Raw genomic sequence first — 17,074 nt, 5'->3', positions numbered from 1 at the left:
AGTGTCGAAAAGTTCATTCATCAGATAAACATGAATGCACTGTGAGTGTGTGACTGAATTAGTTATGCATTCATTTTGTTTGATGAACTTTTCATAGGTTTTTGTGGCCAGCACCACACTCTCCCAATTGGTGTCAAAAGATTTGACATATGAGTCAAGTTTTCAGGGCTTGAGGTTGGCCCCTTTTTGCATAAGATATGCCCAAACACAGATCGGTATGTTTGAATTCATATCTATCAGTAATAAAAACAAAAATTGAATACAATGGATTTTTATTCTGTTGAGTTCAGTTGGGATCAATCTGCCGAAGCGAAATGTGGTCTACAAATTTTGGGAGCTGATCATTGGCCTGGTGAACATTGTTTTTTTGCTCGGACCTTCTGCCAATTTTGGATAATAGTAAGCACGAGTATGTACGCGCATGTGCCACAAATCGGATCCGTACAGAACTCTTTTCTTGCAGCATTAAAATTTATATAATATGGCACCGCTTTGCAGGCCACCGTCTTGGGGGTGCTCCTCTTTGGGGCACTCATGGCCGATCCGCAGCAAAGGATTAAGATTCGGCTCTTCCGGCTGAATGCCTCTATCGTCTACTTGAGCAATGTTCTCTCAATGACTCTTCGGTGGATAGATATTCCCACGGCGCAATATAAAACCGTGTAACTGCCGGTAAGTGGGAGTCGATTTGTTTCATGTTTGCTTTCTCGCATAGGTTTTTTTTAGTTTTTTTTTAGTTGTGCTTATCCTTTTCTACACAGGTACAGACAAAGAGACATCAGTAAGGCCACCTTCATATAAAGAAAGGGACAGTTCGGGTAGTGTACAGAGGAAACTGTGCCCATTGTTGTGTTATACATATCAATATATTTAAATTATTCAAGCTATTCAATAATTAAATCTACACTTGTCTCAAAACAAATTAAACTCACTGTTATATATTGATTCGGTAATTCATAGTCGATTATTAAAGCTTTCGGATTGACAAGCAAAGAGCGCGTCTCATACCTTATCGATTCGCAGATAAAAATGTGTGTACAATATTACATATGTACGAGTATGTATTTGCACCTAAGCAATTTAAGTGCATATACATTTTGCTGAACATAAATTAAATTTATTTGAATAAATAATTTTTTGTTGAGTACTTCAACAAAGTCTTCAAATACAAGCACAATGTGCCTGTCCATACAGTGATATATTCTGCATATAGGAAGAGATTTCTTTAAGTGTACAACATCGACCCTTATCTAAAAACCGATTAGATTAGGATACAAATAACATCAGTCAATTGTCGGCAAAAGTCAGTTATAAGTGAACCATTGAGGCGGGTGAAAGCTAAATCGCAATGAGAGCCATATTCAATTCGCGTCTTTTACAATTTACCATCGGTCTGATGGGGATCATCGTGGCCTCGGCGACAATGGCAATTCCCTATTTGCGTAGGTGTTGACTGGAATAGACTTGGCAGTTCCCCTCTTTACTGTAGAACTCTCCCCCATTGCAGTTCAGAGCAAAGTACTCGGCATTGTACGGGCCCTGGAGCTGACGGCCTCGGGATTACTCATCTTTGGGCTGGTGAAGAAGCGGGATCTGAACAAGCCAAAGATCATGATGGTCTGGTTGGTCTGTTCCCTGTTGTTTGTAACCGGCATTTTCTACAACATTTTTGAGGGCTTCTGGATGTTCTACAGAATCGGTGTCTTAACATCGATAATAGTTACCGCCTCGTCGTTGGTTGCGGCAGGTGAGTCAGAGCCAGAAACGCTTTCAGGGAACCCCCTTTAACACAGTGGTACATACATATATATGATTGTACATTGCAGCTGTGATGTCTGGCCTGATGGTTGTGGTGTACAATGGCTACGAGAGGCTGGTGGATGGCAATGACGAGCAGATACTTACAGCCTAAGTGGAAAAGTTGTGGAACCAGCTCCCCTGCTCGAAGAAGTTTCCCTGTGATGGAAGAGGATCGTTGCTGAATAGAAGCTCGACTAATTACAGCAGAAGCTTACTACGGATGGCAGCATCATCAGCAGCCATAGCACATCCCTTATGTGAAATAATTTTAATTAAAAAATGTCGCTTTTCACATGTTTCCCCAGTGCCTTGTGCCCTGTGCCCTGTCTCCAGTCCATCCGTTGCCACTCGTAAAGTTTGTGAAAAGTTTGTCAATTTGCATTCGGCTTCTCTCGGGAAAGTCCACGTTACTACTGTTTTCTGCTGCATTTAATTAGGTCTACCCCAACAGGCAGAAGGGACGGACCAACACAAATTATGCCTCTGAAAATGAATTTCCGGTTTAAATTAGGCCTGCAAAAATGCGAATAATAAATAAAATAAACTAAAGCAGCTATAGCCAGAGCTTGACCAAATTCTCATTACCTTTTCTGTATTCTCTGCCTGTCCATATGCATCGATCGATTCCCGTTTAATAGCTGGGGAAGGAATATGAAAGCATTTTGGTTGAGCTTACGAGTAAATATGTCAAATCATTGCGGCAATTTCGATGCGATTCAATTCGATTTGGTTCGCTTTGGCACGTATTTAGAGCCGAGCAAGGTCCAGGCATAAAAATTATATTAAATTGGCATTAAAATCATGGCCTGGTCATTGCCAATAACAAGAGCATCCACAGCTACATGCACAGCCACAGTCAGCAGCAAGTTCAAATGGCCATTAAAATAATAACCAGACCAAGCCAGACAGAGTCCGGCAGAGTTTCGGTTAAGGTCAAAGGGCGAGTGTACAATGCCTGTGTGCCTTAATATGAGTCGCACGTGCCCCAATGGACTCTCGCTCGGCTCGACTCTGGCAAATGTGGCCACTGCCACATACTTATGCAAATAATCTTGGCTCTTGTGGGGCTAATAGGTGTCCAAAGTTTCGGTAAATGATCGCATTGTAGCTTTAGCACATCAGAACATTAATGACGGCTAGATATCGTTTCCGGTCACCGGTTAAGGACAGGACCCACCGCTGTTCGCTGTCCGCGGGGCGCCTGGCCATTAACTCATTAGCACACAACTCTCATGGACAGCAGGCGACTTTGATGGGACAGCCGCCGCTGGATAGTTGGATGGAGTTTCAATTACACGGAATTAAAGCTTTTGGGGGCAGTTGAAAGGCTTCGCCACACTTCCCGGGGCCATAAATTATGCAGCCAAGTATCTGACAGCAGAACAGGCCAAAGCCAGAACCGAATGCGAGGCAAACTAAACGCGATTATCTTAATTTATGCAGGGCCTGGCCGAGCGTAGGGGACGTACTATTACTTATGCGTATGCGGTGTTTTCTGCAGCCCTTGAAATAAATATAAATTGCAAAAACTGTCAAATCCAAGCAGCAAAAGTTCACGTCCGAGTACGAGTTGGCGTGGCCTGGCCTGGCCTGGCCTGCCCTGGCCAAAAGGGAATGCAATGGGCCAAAGCAATTCCTGTTCTTGGCCATTCCTGCTGCTCTCCTTGTGTGTTTGTTTTGTACAATAAAGAAATTTTTATCGCTGCCGCATTTGACATTTGAAGTATGCGCTACAAAATTTATTGTTGCTTCGTTGTTTCAATAAACAACAGCAACAAAAAAGAAGTAATATAAAAGAGCAAGCGAAAGGAGAATCCATATCCAGAGAACCCGATTGGAATTTCAATTTAATCTTTTATCTTTGGCCCAGCCGTTCGTCTCTGACAGGAAAACACACAAAGGGAAGGCAGTACAAAGAGGCTTAGAGGTAAGATTTACCTGTTGAAAAATAGTTGCAGAGGAGAGACGAGTAGACGCTGTCAGCGTGAAAGCTTGCTGGCGTAATTGTGTCGGCTGCTGGCCACACTCTCGGTTATGACTGCCAGCAATCAGCTTATAAATATTCCACAGCTAGACCCCAATAAAACGATTCAGCAAACAAGCACCTCGATGAGCAGACCATGAGTGAATGAAGCAAGGGGAAAAGTTGCATTGTCCTTGCCAGTCAGAACAGACTCCTTATCCATAGCACGTGCCCGATGCAATGACTAGCAGTAGCTACTGTTGCTTCAAAGGACACCGTAGTTGCCACCTGCTAGTGGCCCAATGACGCCATGTACACCCGCAGCTGCTTGCAACGTGACGTCAATGCGAATGCGCTTCGATTGCTGCGAATACGCAATGCGAAAAAGTTGTATCTTCTGTTCTGCATAACAATGGCCGCTGCGGTAAGTGTGACAATAAATCTCGCTGTCAACCAACATTTATCTATATCGCAGCCGTTTCCTGTGCGAGTGCGCGCGAGTGTAAGTTTTGTTAGGTGCTGGAGGCACTCCATTACCTTGATTCACTCCTCTCTCTCTCACTTTCTGGCGATTTTTCCGCTTCCTTTGGAGTTCATTGTCTCTTTGACCAGACACCGAATGGGTGCGTGGGTGTGCGAATCCTTTGTGTGAGTGTGTGTGAGGCTCATACTCACATTAAATTTGTATGCCTCGCGTGTGCCTCGTCGCAGCCAAAAAATAAAATAAAAACACGCAGAGAAATCCCACCAAAGGCAATAACAATGCACCCGCTCCACTTCGTTCCCTTTTGGCAATCTCTGGGGCATAATTTGCGTTTAATGAATTGTGCAAAAAGATTTTTATTCACTTAGCCGCAGACACATACAGAGAGACTCACTCACAAACACACACACAGAGACAGGGGGACACATTGAATTGGAGGCCTGAAGCAGGGACACAGGGCCATAAGCCGCTTAGGGGCATTTTTGGTCTAGCAAATTGAAATGCTGCACTGCGTAAGGCAGTGCTCCTCTGCTTCAGCCAGGATTACTTTTCGATCAATTATTTGGTCATTAGTGTTACAATAACCCAAGTCGGATGTGTGGGCGGATGGGGGCAAATTGTTTGATCGATGAATGTGTACAGGACATGGCACAACTAACTAATTAAGATTAATTAGTGGAACGGAATTTTCAATTACGATTGCGGGGCTTAATACCCATTCAGCATAAAGTAAAGCCTACCACGTGGCAACTTAAAGCCGCGCCACGCCACGCACATCCACATCCACAGATACAAAGCGAGGAAGATGTCAGTTCATCATTTCAAGTGCAACAACACGAAGAATCCTTAACACCACATCAAGCCAAGATGATGGCCGTTGTGACAACAACACCCGCCAAACTTTTCAAGAAGTGGAGCTCCCCGCCCCCCAAACACAGTGGAACACAAACGTACACACACACACACAAAAAATTGAGTATGTAATTTACACGCTTTTCCAACCCAGTCCTCTATCAACGTCAGGCAATGCTTTCCCTGCTATCGGACATTCTACCCACCATTGCTGGGCCACGGCCCCGGCCGCGGATACGCCTTTATCTGACGTCAAGATGCGGACGTACGAAAAGTGCCCAAATGTGCGTGTGTCCCGCATTTAATGCGGTCTGCCTGGGCGATAAACTTTTGCAGCTGTCTCGGGCCCACTTCCAGTTCCACTCCCACCACCAGCCTCACTCCAGCCTCTTTTATTTGGCATTTTTTGGATTGCCGCCTTCCGTTTGGCTCAATCATTTTACGTCTCATAAAACATAAATAGAAATCGATTCGTGTAGGGGTCCCAGTCGCAGTCCCACTCGGAGTAGTCTCCGACTCAGACTCCGGCATTGTCATTGTTTCGTCGGCGACAATTTGAATTACCCGTAGCAGAGATAAAAAAAAGTCGAAGGCAGCCTAGCCTATAGGCTATAGAAGTGGGCATACACTTTCCGCTTTCCATTCTCTGTTTGTATGAGACCAACAATCTTGATAAACAAACAGAACTGAAAATATTCGTGTAGCAACTTCAGTTTGAGTTCATCTGCCGCTGTGGTTTGTTCTCTGCAGAGCAGTTTCTTAAATTCCAGGTTGCATAAGTTATTGAAAAAGCTAATGTACCTTTCGCAAAAACATTCAGATACATTTACCAGTACTTACTTGTATGCTTCACGTTGTATTCTCGTTGCTGCTGGTTGCTCTCCAGGGCAACATTTGGCGGTTACTTGGCCCAAAGGCGGCCAAAGTCTATAATGTAGCATTATTTTATGTCAAGCCAAGCAATTTATTGAATTTTCTTTAACGGCACGATTTTCTTGCTTTTCTTCTTGCCGATCCGACGGCAAATGTGTTGAAGTATTTTATGGGTCTTTTGGGTGAATATCAATAAATTTTGTAATATGATAGAGTGAGTCAAATGATGATTGAAATCGAGCTTTGAGTTCGGTTTGCTTGTCTGGATCAAGTTGGCAGTGGCTTGAGCGTCTTCCTTTCTTCCTTTCAGTTTTGTCCATTTTGCAATGTACCAAAATCCAAACACACACTCACACACGCATACGAGCACAAATTGAATTCAGTTTTTCTTTACTTTACTTTTCCTGTGCCCTTTGTGCTTCCCTCGGAGATAGGTACCTCTTGCACGCTTTCTGCCATCTGCCATTTACTATTTGAATGGCTAGCAAAATAGATAAGAAAAATGCAATTTTCACCACACACACACACACACACACACACACACACACACACAGAGACAAGCACACCGAGAAAGAGAGACATATGCAACAAAACGAAATGGGAGAAGGGATAGTGTATTGTGGATAGGGGATAGGGAGGGGCATTGTACAAAGCTGCTTAGCCACAGCTGAGCCAAAGACAGCGCCAAATTCAATTGACGTTAGCCAAATCAAATCAAATCAATGGCAAATCAAAGCCAAATGCCACTAAATTTGTGTGATTTTTTTATGCAAATTTAAACGAAATATTTTCCCAGGGATCAGACAATGCTAGAGAGGGGCTGTGATGGCGAGAAGCGGGTTGTTAAGTTGCGGCTGGTGCTGGGGCTGAGGGTACGTACATATGTACATATCTGTCATACAAGTTTAATTGGCTAAAATTCTCCTTTATCTTCGTTGCTACCCAAAACATTCGCACACACACACACACATGCATACGTACAGATTTAATTACTCCACCGTTGGCAATAATTTATAATACTAATTAAAATTTCAAGCACGCACACACACAAACACACGCATAAATAATCACTGTCGAATGCGCCGCTGGCATTGAAAATTTTCATTTGCATGCAGACAGAACAATCTCACGCACCCACATAAAGATGTGTGTGTGTGTGTGTGTGTGTGTGTGTGTGGTGAGCACAACCTTTATCAATCAAATGTTAATTAAGTTTCAACTCAGGCAACCGAACAAATGCCAAACCAACTAACAAACCAACTTTTTTCCGCTTTCGGATTTTCCAACGGTGCGTTGTGCATGAAGCGGGGAGCAAGGAGCTAGGAGCAAAGGAGCAAAGGAAGAAGCCAACGACGACTCCGTTCGCTTCTGCTAAAAAATTAAATTGGTATGCTTTGGGGCAGGCGGCAGGTTATTAGGGGGAAGCTATTCACAAGTTATTACGCATACGGCATGCCAGCCCGGCGTATAAAATGCAAAAGTAATGCGCTCATCAAATAAAATTACCCAGCTGCTTTGCTTCTCCATCACGAAAAACTACACCCCCTTTTGACCCCACACCAACCCTCACCGCCGCTGGCAAAAAAGGGAAATATATGCGTTAGCGGAAACGGAAATGCTCTCTGACAGCCTCTCGCTCTCTGCCCCATCATGATATTGTCTGCCTTGTTTGTAATGGTTTTTTGGTTAACATGCGCACAGATTGATGCGTGGCCAAATTGTACACAGCCGCAAATTGTGGCAATTTCGGTTACTGTCAACGCTGCACATACACACACACAAACGGACACGGACACAGACACACAGACGGCCACGGACAAGCCACAGCCCACTTATTCAGGGACACAGAGGCATAAGCATGTGGCAAATGTGCAGGCAGAGGCACGTTTTTATGCTGCAGCACAGTGGGGGGCAAACGATAGCTGGTTTGCATGCCACCAAGAGGCAGCAACTAAACGAAAAGCAAAAATCCGTAACGCCGGAGACAGGAATCGTTGCGAAGGAGTTAGTTCCAGGAGCTGGAAGATGGCAAAATTCCACTCGAACCCTGCGTCGGTGCATTCTTATGCGAAGATTGTTGGAATGCATACATTTTTATGAAGAAATCTTTGTAATCTCTGCGATTTTTAAATAGTAAACAAATACTTCTTAGACCAGAACCTGCACGAAACTCTGAAACCCCACTGACAGTACATCTCCCGCAAGGGCTCAGCTAACTAACGGTTTTCCAATGCACTTTAGATACTCGTACCCCTCAGCGAAAGCTCTTATGAAGAAGTGTCGCCATTCGATTGGCTTTCATAAGGTTGAAGTGCTTTCCCTTCGATGGTGTTGCAGGGGGCGTATGCTTAACGTGATGTGGCCCAAGTCGCAACTGCAGCTGCAATTTGATAAAGCGAAGTGTGACAAGCGCAGCAACGCGAAAGGTCAGCCCACACGCTCTGACACCGCCCTTTCTCTGACATTCGGGCATTTGGAGCTGACAGAAGTCAAAACGGAATGGTGACAGGCAAGGGCAGGTGGGTGGAAGTACGTCACCGGAAGAAAAAAAGAAAAACAAATCGGTTGGCATGTGCACTGCGCATCAGCGTCAGTAACAGCAACAGTAATCCCCATTGATAACGCACGACATTGTCAGTTTTTGTGAAAGAGTGCGTTATTTATTGGGAGCAGCCTTTACCGAGCAGCAGCTCAATGTCAGTGGCCAGCACAGATGGCTCTGCTGTGGACCCGTAGCGACCGTAGATGTGGCCCCTACAATCCACCAAAAACTTTACAAAGTTCCACTCGATCTCGCCGCTCCGCAGCTCGCTGCGGCTTCGGGTGAGCAGTTTGTATATCGGAGCGGCCCCGGGCCCATTCACCTTGATCTTGGCAAAGACATGACCAATCTTGGCCTCCACCTGCCGTAGGTGGTCCACCATCTCCTGCCCATCCGCCTCCGGCATCTGCTGACCAAACTGGTTGCAGGGAAAGTTGAGGACACGCAGGCCCCGCTCCCAGTAGCGCTCCAGCAGCTGACCCAGGCCCGCATACTGATGCTTCGTCAATCCACACTGGGAGGCGATGTTTACGATAATCAGCACATGACCGGCAAAGTCCTGAAGATCCACCCACTGGTGGTACGTGTCCAGCACCGTGAGCGAATGTACCGAAAGCGCCCAGCGCATCTCGGACAGCTGTGCCGCCAGTCTGCAATGGGTAAGGATTGTCGTCGTGCAGACAATGGCGGCCATCAGGCCATAAAAGGCCACCACTTTGCTTGCCATATTTTGCTTCACTGTGGCAGTACTCGGTCCATCGGACCTTCGGAGGAGAGGCCTCCAAAGTGAATCGATTCGACAAGCTGCATTTGGGCTAATTGTGCGTAGCGGGACTGTGGAAAATCGGATTTAAATATGCGACTCTCTCGGTCTCGCTGCCCCAGCGCTTCTCCGGTTCGGGCATATGTCACAAAAAAAAAAAGCCATCTCAAATTGAATTTGGCCAAACCGAGCGAAAGTTGCATGCTCTGCTGACCCATGAGGCGAGTTGCACGTTAACTTAATTTTAAACTTTTTCTGGCAGTTCTCGATATTTTGCAAAACAGAACACCAACACACCCCCACACACACATCCACACATCCGCACGTACACATACTGAGAAAAACAACAAAAAAGTTGAGCAATCGTAACGAAATAATTGAATTTTCATTTCCGTTTTATGTGTTTACTTCCGTTTCATGGCATCGGCACCATTTGCCATATCCACCTCCATAGCTGCCACCCACCCCCTCAGCATTCGTGTGTATGTATGCGTGTACGGCCTTCAGTTTCCCGGCTGGGCTGGTTTCGGCCTATTTGTATACAAAAGGCAGTCAATTTCTGGCAACTTAAAGAAAGTTCTTAAGTCAATTGTCAAAAAGTTTTTAACATCTTTTTCCCTACCTCCCACCACCTCATCCATCCTTCTCAGCGACCTGTGTTTCATTTTCGCTTCAGAATTGAAATATAATTCGGCAAGGCTGTGCTTGTTCTTCTGGTCTCTTTTCCAGCTATACGAGTATATGTTTCTTTTGACGTGGCCATAAATCAATGGCAGGCAAAAGGCGTTCGACTGAAATTGATTTAAAATTCAGGCATGGACGTGTTGCTATAGACGGGGGCGGTCGTCGTCTGTCAAACGTATGGATGGAGCGAAAAACTGTCCGAAATGTATGTCGATTCAATCCCATTGTTTGACTGCAAGTGTAAGTACTGCAACTTAGGTTGCAGTCCCCCGTGTATATGTATGTATGTAAAAGGTTGATATGTTTGTATGATTGATATATGCATAGCGAAATGGAGAAAAATGGGACAACAAAAAATATTCAGAGAATGTTCAACGATATGGAAGCTGATCGAAATGAATGGATTAATAGATTTGAAATGTAATGTGCAACTGAAAGACCTTTTGGTTATGAGCTGAAAACAATAAAATCAGCCACAGAAAAGTACAAAAATTGATGATTGATTTGCGATATAACGAAACTAATTGGTAAAAATACTTTATACGCGGAACGCCTTTACACGCTGCACTGACTGCTGGGCTACAATGGTTGGCTCTAACATACTCGTAAAATCTACCAAGATTGGCTCACAGCTGGTCGTACAAACAAAGACTGATTGTCTTGCCACGCAATGCCAATAACCAATGATTATGTTAAAAGACATAATACTCACGCCCGCCGCCCGACCTTTGTAATTTTTGCATATTTGATGCACTTTGCATAGACTTAATAAACTTTGCCCCCAGTTACAGGTTGTAAACCCCGCGCACTAGACTCGTAAAGATGGGCAACCCGTTAAAGTCGCTGAACCACAACCAACGCGTTGTTTTATGGCTGCCACTGCCCCTGGGTAGATGCCCTCCGTGCATGTCCCCACTCGTGCTAGAATTGCCATCTGGTTTTGTCTAAGCGTCTGCAATCATTTCTCCTTTTGTTGCCACATTTTTTACTATTAACTCGAGCCGTAAAACGCGAACAGCAGTCCTCCGTTTTGGGAGCATTTTCTTGTACATATAACAGGATGGAACTTTTTTACAACTATCAGGGGTGCGTATTCGCATAAGTATTGGCATAGTATCCTACTGAACCACCTGATGGGGCTGTCGTTTACTTGCCACAGCCTCGTGCCGTGGCCCCTTCTGCTCCTGCAGCACCACTTGTCATTTGCCACTTGCCACTTGCGCATTTAATTAAGTTTCCGCTCCGCTGCACACGCTGAAAGGACGAAGGACGTTATTAATTAAATTCCTTTATACACAGGTTAAGCCAGAGACGACGCCTCCCAGGAGCGACGCCCTGACTCTCTGCCTCCCTGCCACTTGATGTGTGTCAACAATTGGAATACTTATTAACGAGGCAACTAATGAAAGTTTCCAAAGGAAGGCGTCATTTTACCTTTCTTTCGGTCTGTTCTCCCCTCGAAACTCCAACAAATCGAAGCGAAACATTGATTAAATGTTCGCAACAAGTGTTTTAGTCCTGATTCTGTCCTAGATCAAAGTCCAGTTGGGGTACACCAAGAGCTAAGGAACTTTGCCCAACATTTAACCCACTTTATGTTTTTCAGAGCCAATTATACTCCGTCTGCATGCAAATCCCCTCACAGCCTGTGGATGCACTGTGGATATGGGTTGGACCTAATAAGCCAAGACAGGGCCCAAACCCAAGCATGTATGCCCAATACATCAAAGGCAGCTGAAGGAGTTCAGGCATTGGCATTCCTACCCGATAAGAGTAGTCGTGGGGCAGGCACAGCTCCTTGGCGTATGCAAAAGGTATGTGTGTATGTATGTACTCGTATATTAAATATTTAAGCCCCTTGTCGAACCAGCAAATCCAGTAAGGGGAAAAGCGACTTATATTCAATACACTCAAAAAATCAACTTGGTAAAAAAAAAATGGAGAAAAAAACAGATTGGGGCAAGATCGAGTTGAAATGTGCAAATCCCCAATGCAGCATCAGCAGCAGCAGAGCACATAGCATGTAGTTGCCTTGCATACTGCCCCAATTCCTTATTTCCACCCCAGCACAGTGCCTCACTGCCTCTGTCCCCTTGAGCTGACCCCCCGAACAACATCCACTGCAATCGCTTGGCATTTACATTTAAGCTGATAAGCAAAAGTATCTTCGCCCCTGCCTCACATACACCTGAGCTCAAGTCGCCTTGAATCATGCTCCCCACACGAACGCACACACACACACACACACACACACACAGACACACACACACAAAAACATTGAAGCATTGAAGATGGGGGAGAAAGAATTGTTTGCTGAAAATGTCGCAAGTTTATGAAATCGCGTGAGCTGGCAGCAAGGAATTTACATTTGACGCACGCACTTTACATTATTAATGCCTCGAGCCGAAGGCGTCAGAGGCACAAGAAAAAAGCACAAATATCAAGGTCATCGGCAAGTGTATGTACTATTGGATACCCATTACTTGCTATGTCCTGTACGCAGGCACTTATCTTATCATTTTCCATATCCAAAAGGTATTTAAACCTTCTACAGATGTACTCCCATTGACTAGTAGCTCGAGGCATTTACTCTTATTTCAAATACAAGCGCGAATGCAACATGCCCCATCTTCTAGCATCCGAAGGCTAGAAGGTATGCAAATTAGAAAGCGTATTGGGTTATTAGTGCGAGTGTGTTTTGGGTGTATTTTGGAAAATTCTTCATGCATTTCGCAAATGTATCGCATTTCCGTTCTCTGTGTTTGCATTTTTACGCTTCGCTGAGAATTTTCCAATTTTGAGATGTGAGCTGCTAATATTTATTAATCAAGTAATAGCTACTCTCGCACACATGCACACATGACTACCCGCATATGAGACCTCGTATTTGTGTCCCCGTCCGTGTCCGTGTCCGCATCCGCGTCCGTTGTTCAGTCTGTTTCTGTGTGCGTTTGAGTTTGGCACGAAGAATTGATTGGAAATTTATAAGCTAAACTTTTTCCACTGTTTGCTTTTGTTTGCGGCTCACAAAACCAACTTTTTTGTTGCGGCTTTTTATTTTGTTTGTTTGCTGCCATTTGCAGCACTTGAAAAGGTCGCCCTCACTGCCTGTGCCTGTGTGTGTGTGTCTGTGGCTGTTCGAATAGCGTTCTACTCCACATATGGAAAATTTCATCAGAAAAAAAGAATTTGAAAATTCGGTTTTTTCGTTTTTTTGGGTCCTAGTAACCGTTTCCCAGCTCCCCAGCTGCCTGTCAAAGCGCCGGCTACGAGGCAGGAAGCAGTTCGATTCATTCCCATTTCCAACTTTGTGTCGAGCACATATCCCAGTCGAATAAATAAAAGTGAGTTAAGCAGAACCAAAAATTAAACAATTTAAGTTTTGAAAGTTTTTTGGACTATTTTACGGAAAAATTGTACAAATTTTTGTCACTTTTATTTAACATTATTTTATTTTTAATTTTGTTGCAGGGCTGTATTTAATCAATACCCAAATCGCCGATAATGTCCAACTTCAAGGTCTTGCTGATCTTCTGGTGTAAGTATGGGGGCTTCCACGGATATTCTCCGTAAGCGAAACTAATAGTGTGGTGTGGCTTTAGGTGCCGTGATTATGATGCAGGTCCAGGGCCTGCGCATCAAGAGCTCGAATATCTCTCTCCCGTCTGCGGATGCGGTGGATGCCACAACTGTGGGATCCACTTTTGGATCTTTGGTAGGACAGGACACAATGGTGGGAGCTGAAGCAGGCAACGGCACAACTGCCACAGCTTTGGCAACAGCCGCCAGCACAGCCAATCCTCCAGCCGCGGTCAAAGCATCCACTCGCCAAGAGGCTGCCCAGGATTCCGATAGAGCTGGCGTCTCAGGAGCGCCTACAGTCACCACTACAGCAGACAGAGTGACTTACATTTACGCACCTATAGTCGAGGAGTCGCAACGATTGGCGCCATCGACAGCGTCTTTACTGTCCGAGTTGCAGCGCGCCAGGCGCCACTTGTCGCTGATGAATGATGCTCCCTTAATGGCTCGTTCGGACAAGCACGAACAGCCGCCTTTTGAGTACCATAGCTTCTCGCCGGACGGCAATCACGAGATGAAAGAGTTTGAGCTGGTGTCCCCCAATCTGATGGCTGAGAACGTGCAGCAGGAACTCGACTATGAACCGGAAATGGTGCAACAGGATAATCAGCTCTTGAACGACCCAGAAAACGTTCTGCACGGCGGCCACATTATGACACCGTCTGAATACTATCAGAAATACAAGTTTCCGGTGGCTATGCCCCTGAGATTCCACATGTTGCATCCAGACTCAATGATGGGGGCAGCCATCAAGATGCACCACAGCCGCATAATATCACCGCTGTTTCAATTCCTCAACGGCGCCTTGGACCAGGCGCTGCAGAACAATCACGTTGCTATCGACCATCTCCTGGGTGATCGTTTGGAGCTCGAGATTGATACCAAAATGGGCAATGACAACAAGAAGGATAAGAAGAACAAGCGACAGGATGTCTATAAGAAGGACGAACTCAAGAAACTGTTCAAGATCAAGCAAGCTGCTGAAGTCGCACCCAACCGCAAGGTGGACGAAATCGTTTTCAGCTGTCCCATCCACCATGAGCACCATGCCAATGCCAATGGCGAAATAGTCAACGACGACGTTGTCTCCATCGAAAAGTGCCATGTTCTATAGGTCTCTAGGTCAAAGTATACCGGTAGGATATTAGGTTAATAGGTCGCTAAGATTTCGATTTGTGCTTTTGGGGTCCATTCAAAATTTGTAGGTATTATTTTAGCATTTGTTTTCTTTTTGGGGGTTTTTAGTTAAGTCAGGGAATTATTGCGTCAGTGTCAAATTGTTCAAATATTTTTCCTTTTTTTTTTGCGGTTTTTTGTATCAAAACTTTGAGAGCCAAAAAGTGATGTGAGATTATACATATAGATTGTAAGAAGAATCAGTGTATAGAAAGTTAATAGAAAATAAAATCCACTTGGGCCCTCTTTATCATTTCACACTTTGGAACAACAGATCCATATGAAGTGGCACGTGGCACTTGGCACAGCACTTCAGTTTTCCTCTTGCATGGCGCTTACCAATGTGTGCAGCATACTTTCAGGCTGCTCCATTGAACTTAAGGCCGTGTGGGTGATGGTGCGAGAACTTGCATAGTAAACCTTCAGGAATGCCATTATCATGTAGATTGGCAATTGTTTCTTTCGAACAAATATCACACTTCTTTTGCACCCATCCTATCCTGCCCTCCTGAATGTGCCACTTTTCCTTGAAGTTTTCCTTCGTTTTCATTAACAAAATCGATTTGCTTTTGGCCTCGTCTAACTGGAAATGTCCCACAGGGGTGGGAGTGCTCTGTTGGAGCTGGAGCTGGAGCTTAGGGCCACGTTGCCAAGGTGAAATTGATATGCCGAGTGCGACAGTGCAGCCATATGAGGAAACAAATCTAACAAATGCGCACACCCACGGATAAGGGGATATATGTATGTACATATGAGTATGTGTATGTACAATATCCAAAAGGCAAGACTTTTGCCGGCTGCTGCTGTCGATGCTAAATGCTGCTAATTTCATATACAATAAAACTAATGTAAATTGCCACTTGACGTTCACTGTGCGTGTTGCTGTGTGTGTGTGTAATACACACTATGTATGTGTGTGTGAAACACATACATAGACATTAAATGGGGCACATAATGTGTTGAAAAACGAAAGAGCACTGAAAGACAAACCAAACGTCAGAGCGGGTGTCATGGGTGCTTGGCCATCAACATAAATACAAATTTGCTTCACCACTCTATGTACATAGAGTGCACATATGTATGTATGTATGTACATATGTATATAATCTATGTGTGCGTATGTGTATTGCAGAAAAGCAGAAAAGTGCAACACAGCATTCGGAAAATTGCGTAGCTGCGACATCTATCCCTGGGGTGTTAAGTGGACTGTAAATGGGAATGTATGTGCCACTCTCTGGGGAAAGTGACCCTCCTTATTTCCACCCCCTACATCCGCCTGAGCACCAGCAACAGTAGAAGAATAGCGCATATATATTTATTTACAAGTGTAAATAATAAATGCTCGTGACATCTATTGGGGCAGAGCACTTCCATTCTTTAAGCCAAAGCCCTGAAAGCATTGAAAGTGCATTAACTTTTGCCATACTCTCGCAAAAAGTTTTGCAGTTACCCCCAGAGGCGTCTCAATAATTGGTTTAAATTCCGGCAATATAAATAAACACATTCTGGTGAAGCCATTCATGGCGAGGCAAGAGACACTTGGACAGACCGAGACCACTTCTGTTAATCTCTTTTTGCTTTTAAAATTTATGACTTCATTTTGAGGACAACAAAGACGAGACGTTGCCAGGAGATTGCCAGTCAGTCACTGAGTCCGTCTGACACTCTGTCTTTGTGTTTGTTCTTCTTGTTTGTTGATTTAACGTTATGGTTGTCATTTGGCAGCTTGTAATTATGCTTGCCACAAGTTGTTGCCAAAAGTTGTAATCTAGATTTCATAGTCAAAAACCATGAAGGCAGCATCAAGGCAACAACTCGCAGCAACAGCACAAATTCAATTGAACTGTTGAGTCAGCAAAAGCCACGCCAGATGGAGGATGGGTGGCAGCACGGCTTTAAGAAGCCATTAAATTCTGAAGTCGGAGTGTTTGCCTGGTGATAGACCGACCATTCCTCGTCGTGGCAACGGAAATTCTTTGTAAATAGCAAAGAAATAAACTGAGGACTATAAATAGTCAATCCTTTGTACATATAACATGGCCCCTTAACATTGCTTCGCTGGCAGTACTTATCAGACCTCGTTTGTACCTTTTCTTCACGCACAGTGCGTTTCGTGATGTTTTTAATGTTATGATGTTTGCTTATTGCTTATATCCATATCCATTCCCTTTTGCTGCTATCATCCTACATGGACTATGCGACTATATGACAACAGCATTATGCAAATTCCATTATCACCTTCGATTGCATGCCACTCACACACACATACAGAGAGTGACGGCCTAAACACGCAAAGTGGCGATGAAAGGACGAAGGGCCATGGGCTGAAAATTGGGAAAATCAATAAACAGATCA

General features: G+C 44.5%; 5 protein-coding genes across 5 annotated transcripts in view; 2 read left to right on the top strand and 3 right to left on the bottom strand.

The window, feature by feature from the left end:
• The window catches only part of LOC111075361, an 85,050-nt gene that overhangs the window by 12,221 nt on the left and 55,755 nt on the right, over window positions 1–17,074 (bottom strand). The gene's annotated exons all lie outside the window — the stretch shown is intronic.
• Window positions 1–17,074, bottom strand: part of LOC111075370 (5-hydroxytryptamine receptor 2B) — a 97,169-nt gene that overhangs the window by 24,357 nt on the left and 55,738 nt on the right. The window lies entirely within an intron of this gene.
• On the top strand, window positions 1,310–2,365 carry LOC111075363. Its single transcript, XM_022368578.2, has 3 exons — window positions 1,310–1,442; window positions 1,508–1,747; window positions 1,827–2,365. Exons 1-3 carry the CDS (start codon window positions 1,349–1,351, stop codon window positions 1,910–1,912), a joined length of 420 nt encoding a protein of 139 aa, XP_022224270.2. The 5' UTR covers window positions 1,310–1,348; the 3' UTR covers window positions 1,913–2,365.
• On the bottom strand, window positions 8,611–9,266 carry LOC111075362 (probable phospholipid hydroperoxide glutathione peroxidase). Its single transcript, XM_022368577.2, has one exon. The coding sequence runs from the start codon at window positions 9,239–9,241 to the stop codon at window positions 8,633–8,635; it is 609 nt and encodes a 202-aa protein (XP_022224269.2). The 5' UTR covers window positions 9,242–9,266; the 3' UTR covers window positions 8,611–8,632.
• On the top strand, window positions 13,212–14,965 carry LOC111075360. The gene is made up of 3 exons (XM_022368574.2): window positions 13,212–13,305; window positions 13,433–13,499; window positions 13,564–14,965. Exons 2-3 carry the CDS (start codon window positions 13,466–13,468, stop codon window positions 14,655–14,657), a joined length of 1,128 nt encoding a protein of 375 aa, XP_022224266.2. The 5' UTR covers window positions 13,212–13,305; window positions 13,433–13,465; the 3' UTR covers window positions 14,658–14,965.

This window comes from Drosophila obscura, unplaced genomic scaffold (assembly GCF_018151105.1).
Source record: "Drosophila obscura isolate BZ-5 IFL unplaced genomic scaffold, ASM1815110v1 contig_17, whole genome shotgun sequence".
Lineage (NCBI taxonomy): Eukaryota > Metazoa > Arthropoda > Insecta > Diptera > Drosophilidae > Drosophila > Drosophila obscura.
The sequence above is the reverse complement of the archived record's forward strand: the minus strand, read 5'-3'. Positions and strand labels throughout refer to the sequence as shown.

Excerpts from the sequence above, each read along its gene's own strand:
- LOC111075360 (XM_022368574.2), top strand. The coding sequence starts at position 13,466 with ATGTCCAACTTCAAGGTCTTGCTGATCTTCTGGT. Across the intron at positions 13,500-13,563 it reads GGTCTTGCTGATCTTCTGGT|GTGCCGTGATTATGATGCAG; the intron begins GTAAGTATGGGG and ends GTGTGGCTTTAG.
- LOC111075362 (XM_022368577.2), bottom strand. The coding sequence starts at position 9,241 with ATGGCAAGCAAAGTGGTGGCCTTTTATGGCCTGATGGCCGCCATTGTC.
- LOC111075363 (XM_022368578.2), top strand. The coding sequence starts at position 1,349 with ATGAGAGCCATATTCAATTCGCGTCTTTTACAATTTACCATCGGTCTG. Across the intron at positions 1,443-1,507 it reads AATGGCAATTCCCTATTTGC|TTCAGAGCAAAGTACTCGGC; the intron begins GTAGGTGTTGAC and ends CCCCCATTGCAG. Across the intron at positions 1,748-1,826 it reads CTCGTCGTTGGTTGCGGCAG|CTGTGATGTCTGGCCTGATG; the intron begins GTGAGTCAGAGC and ends TGTACATTGCAG.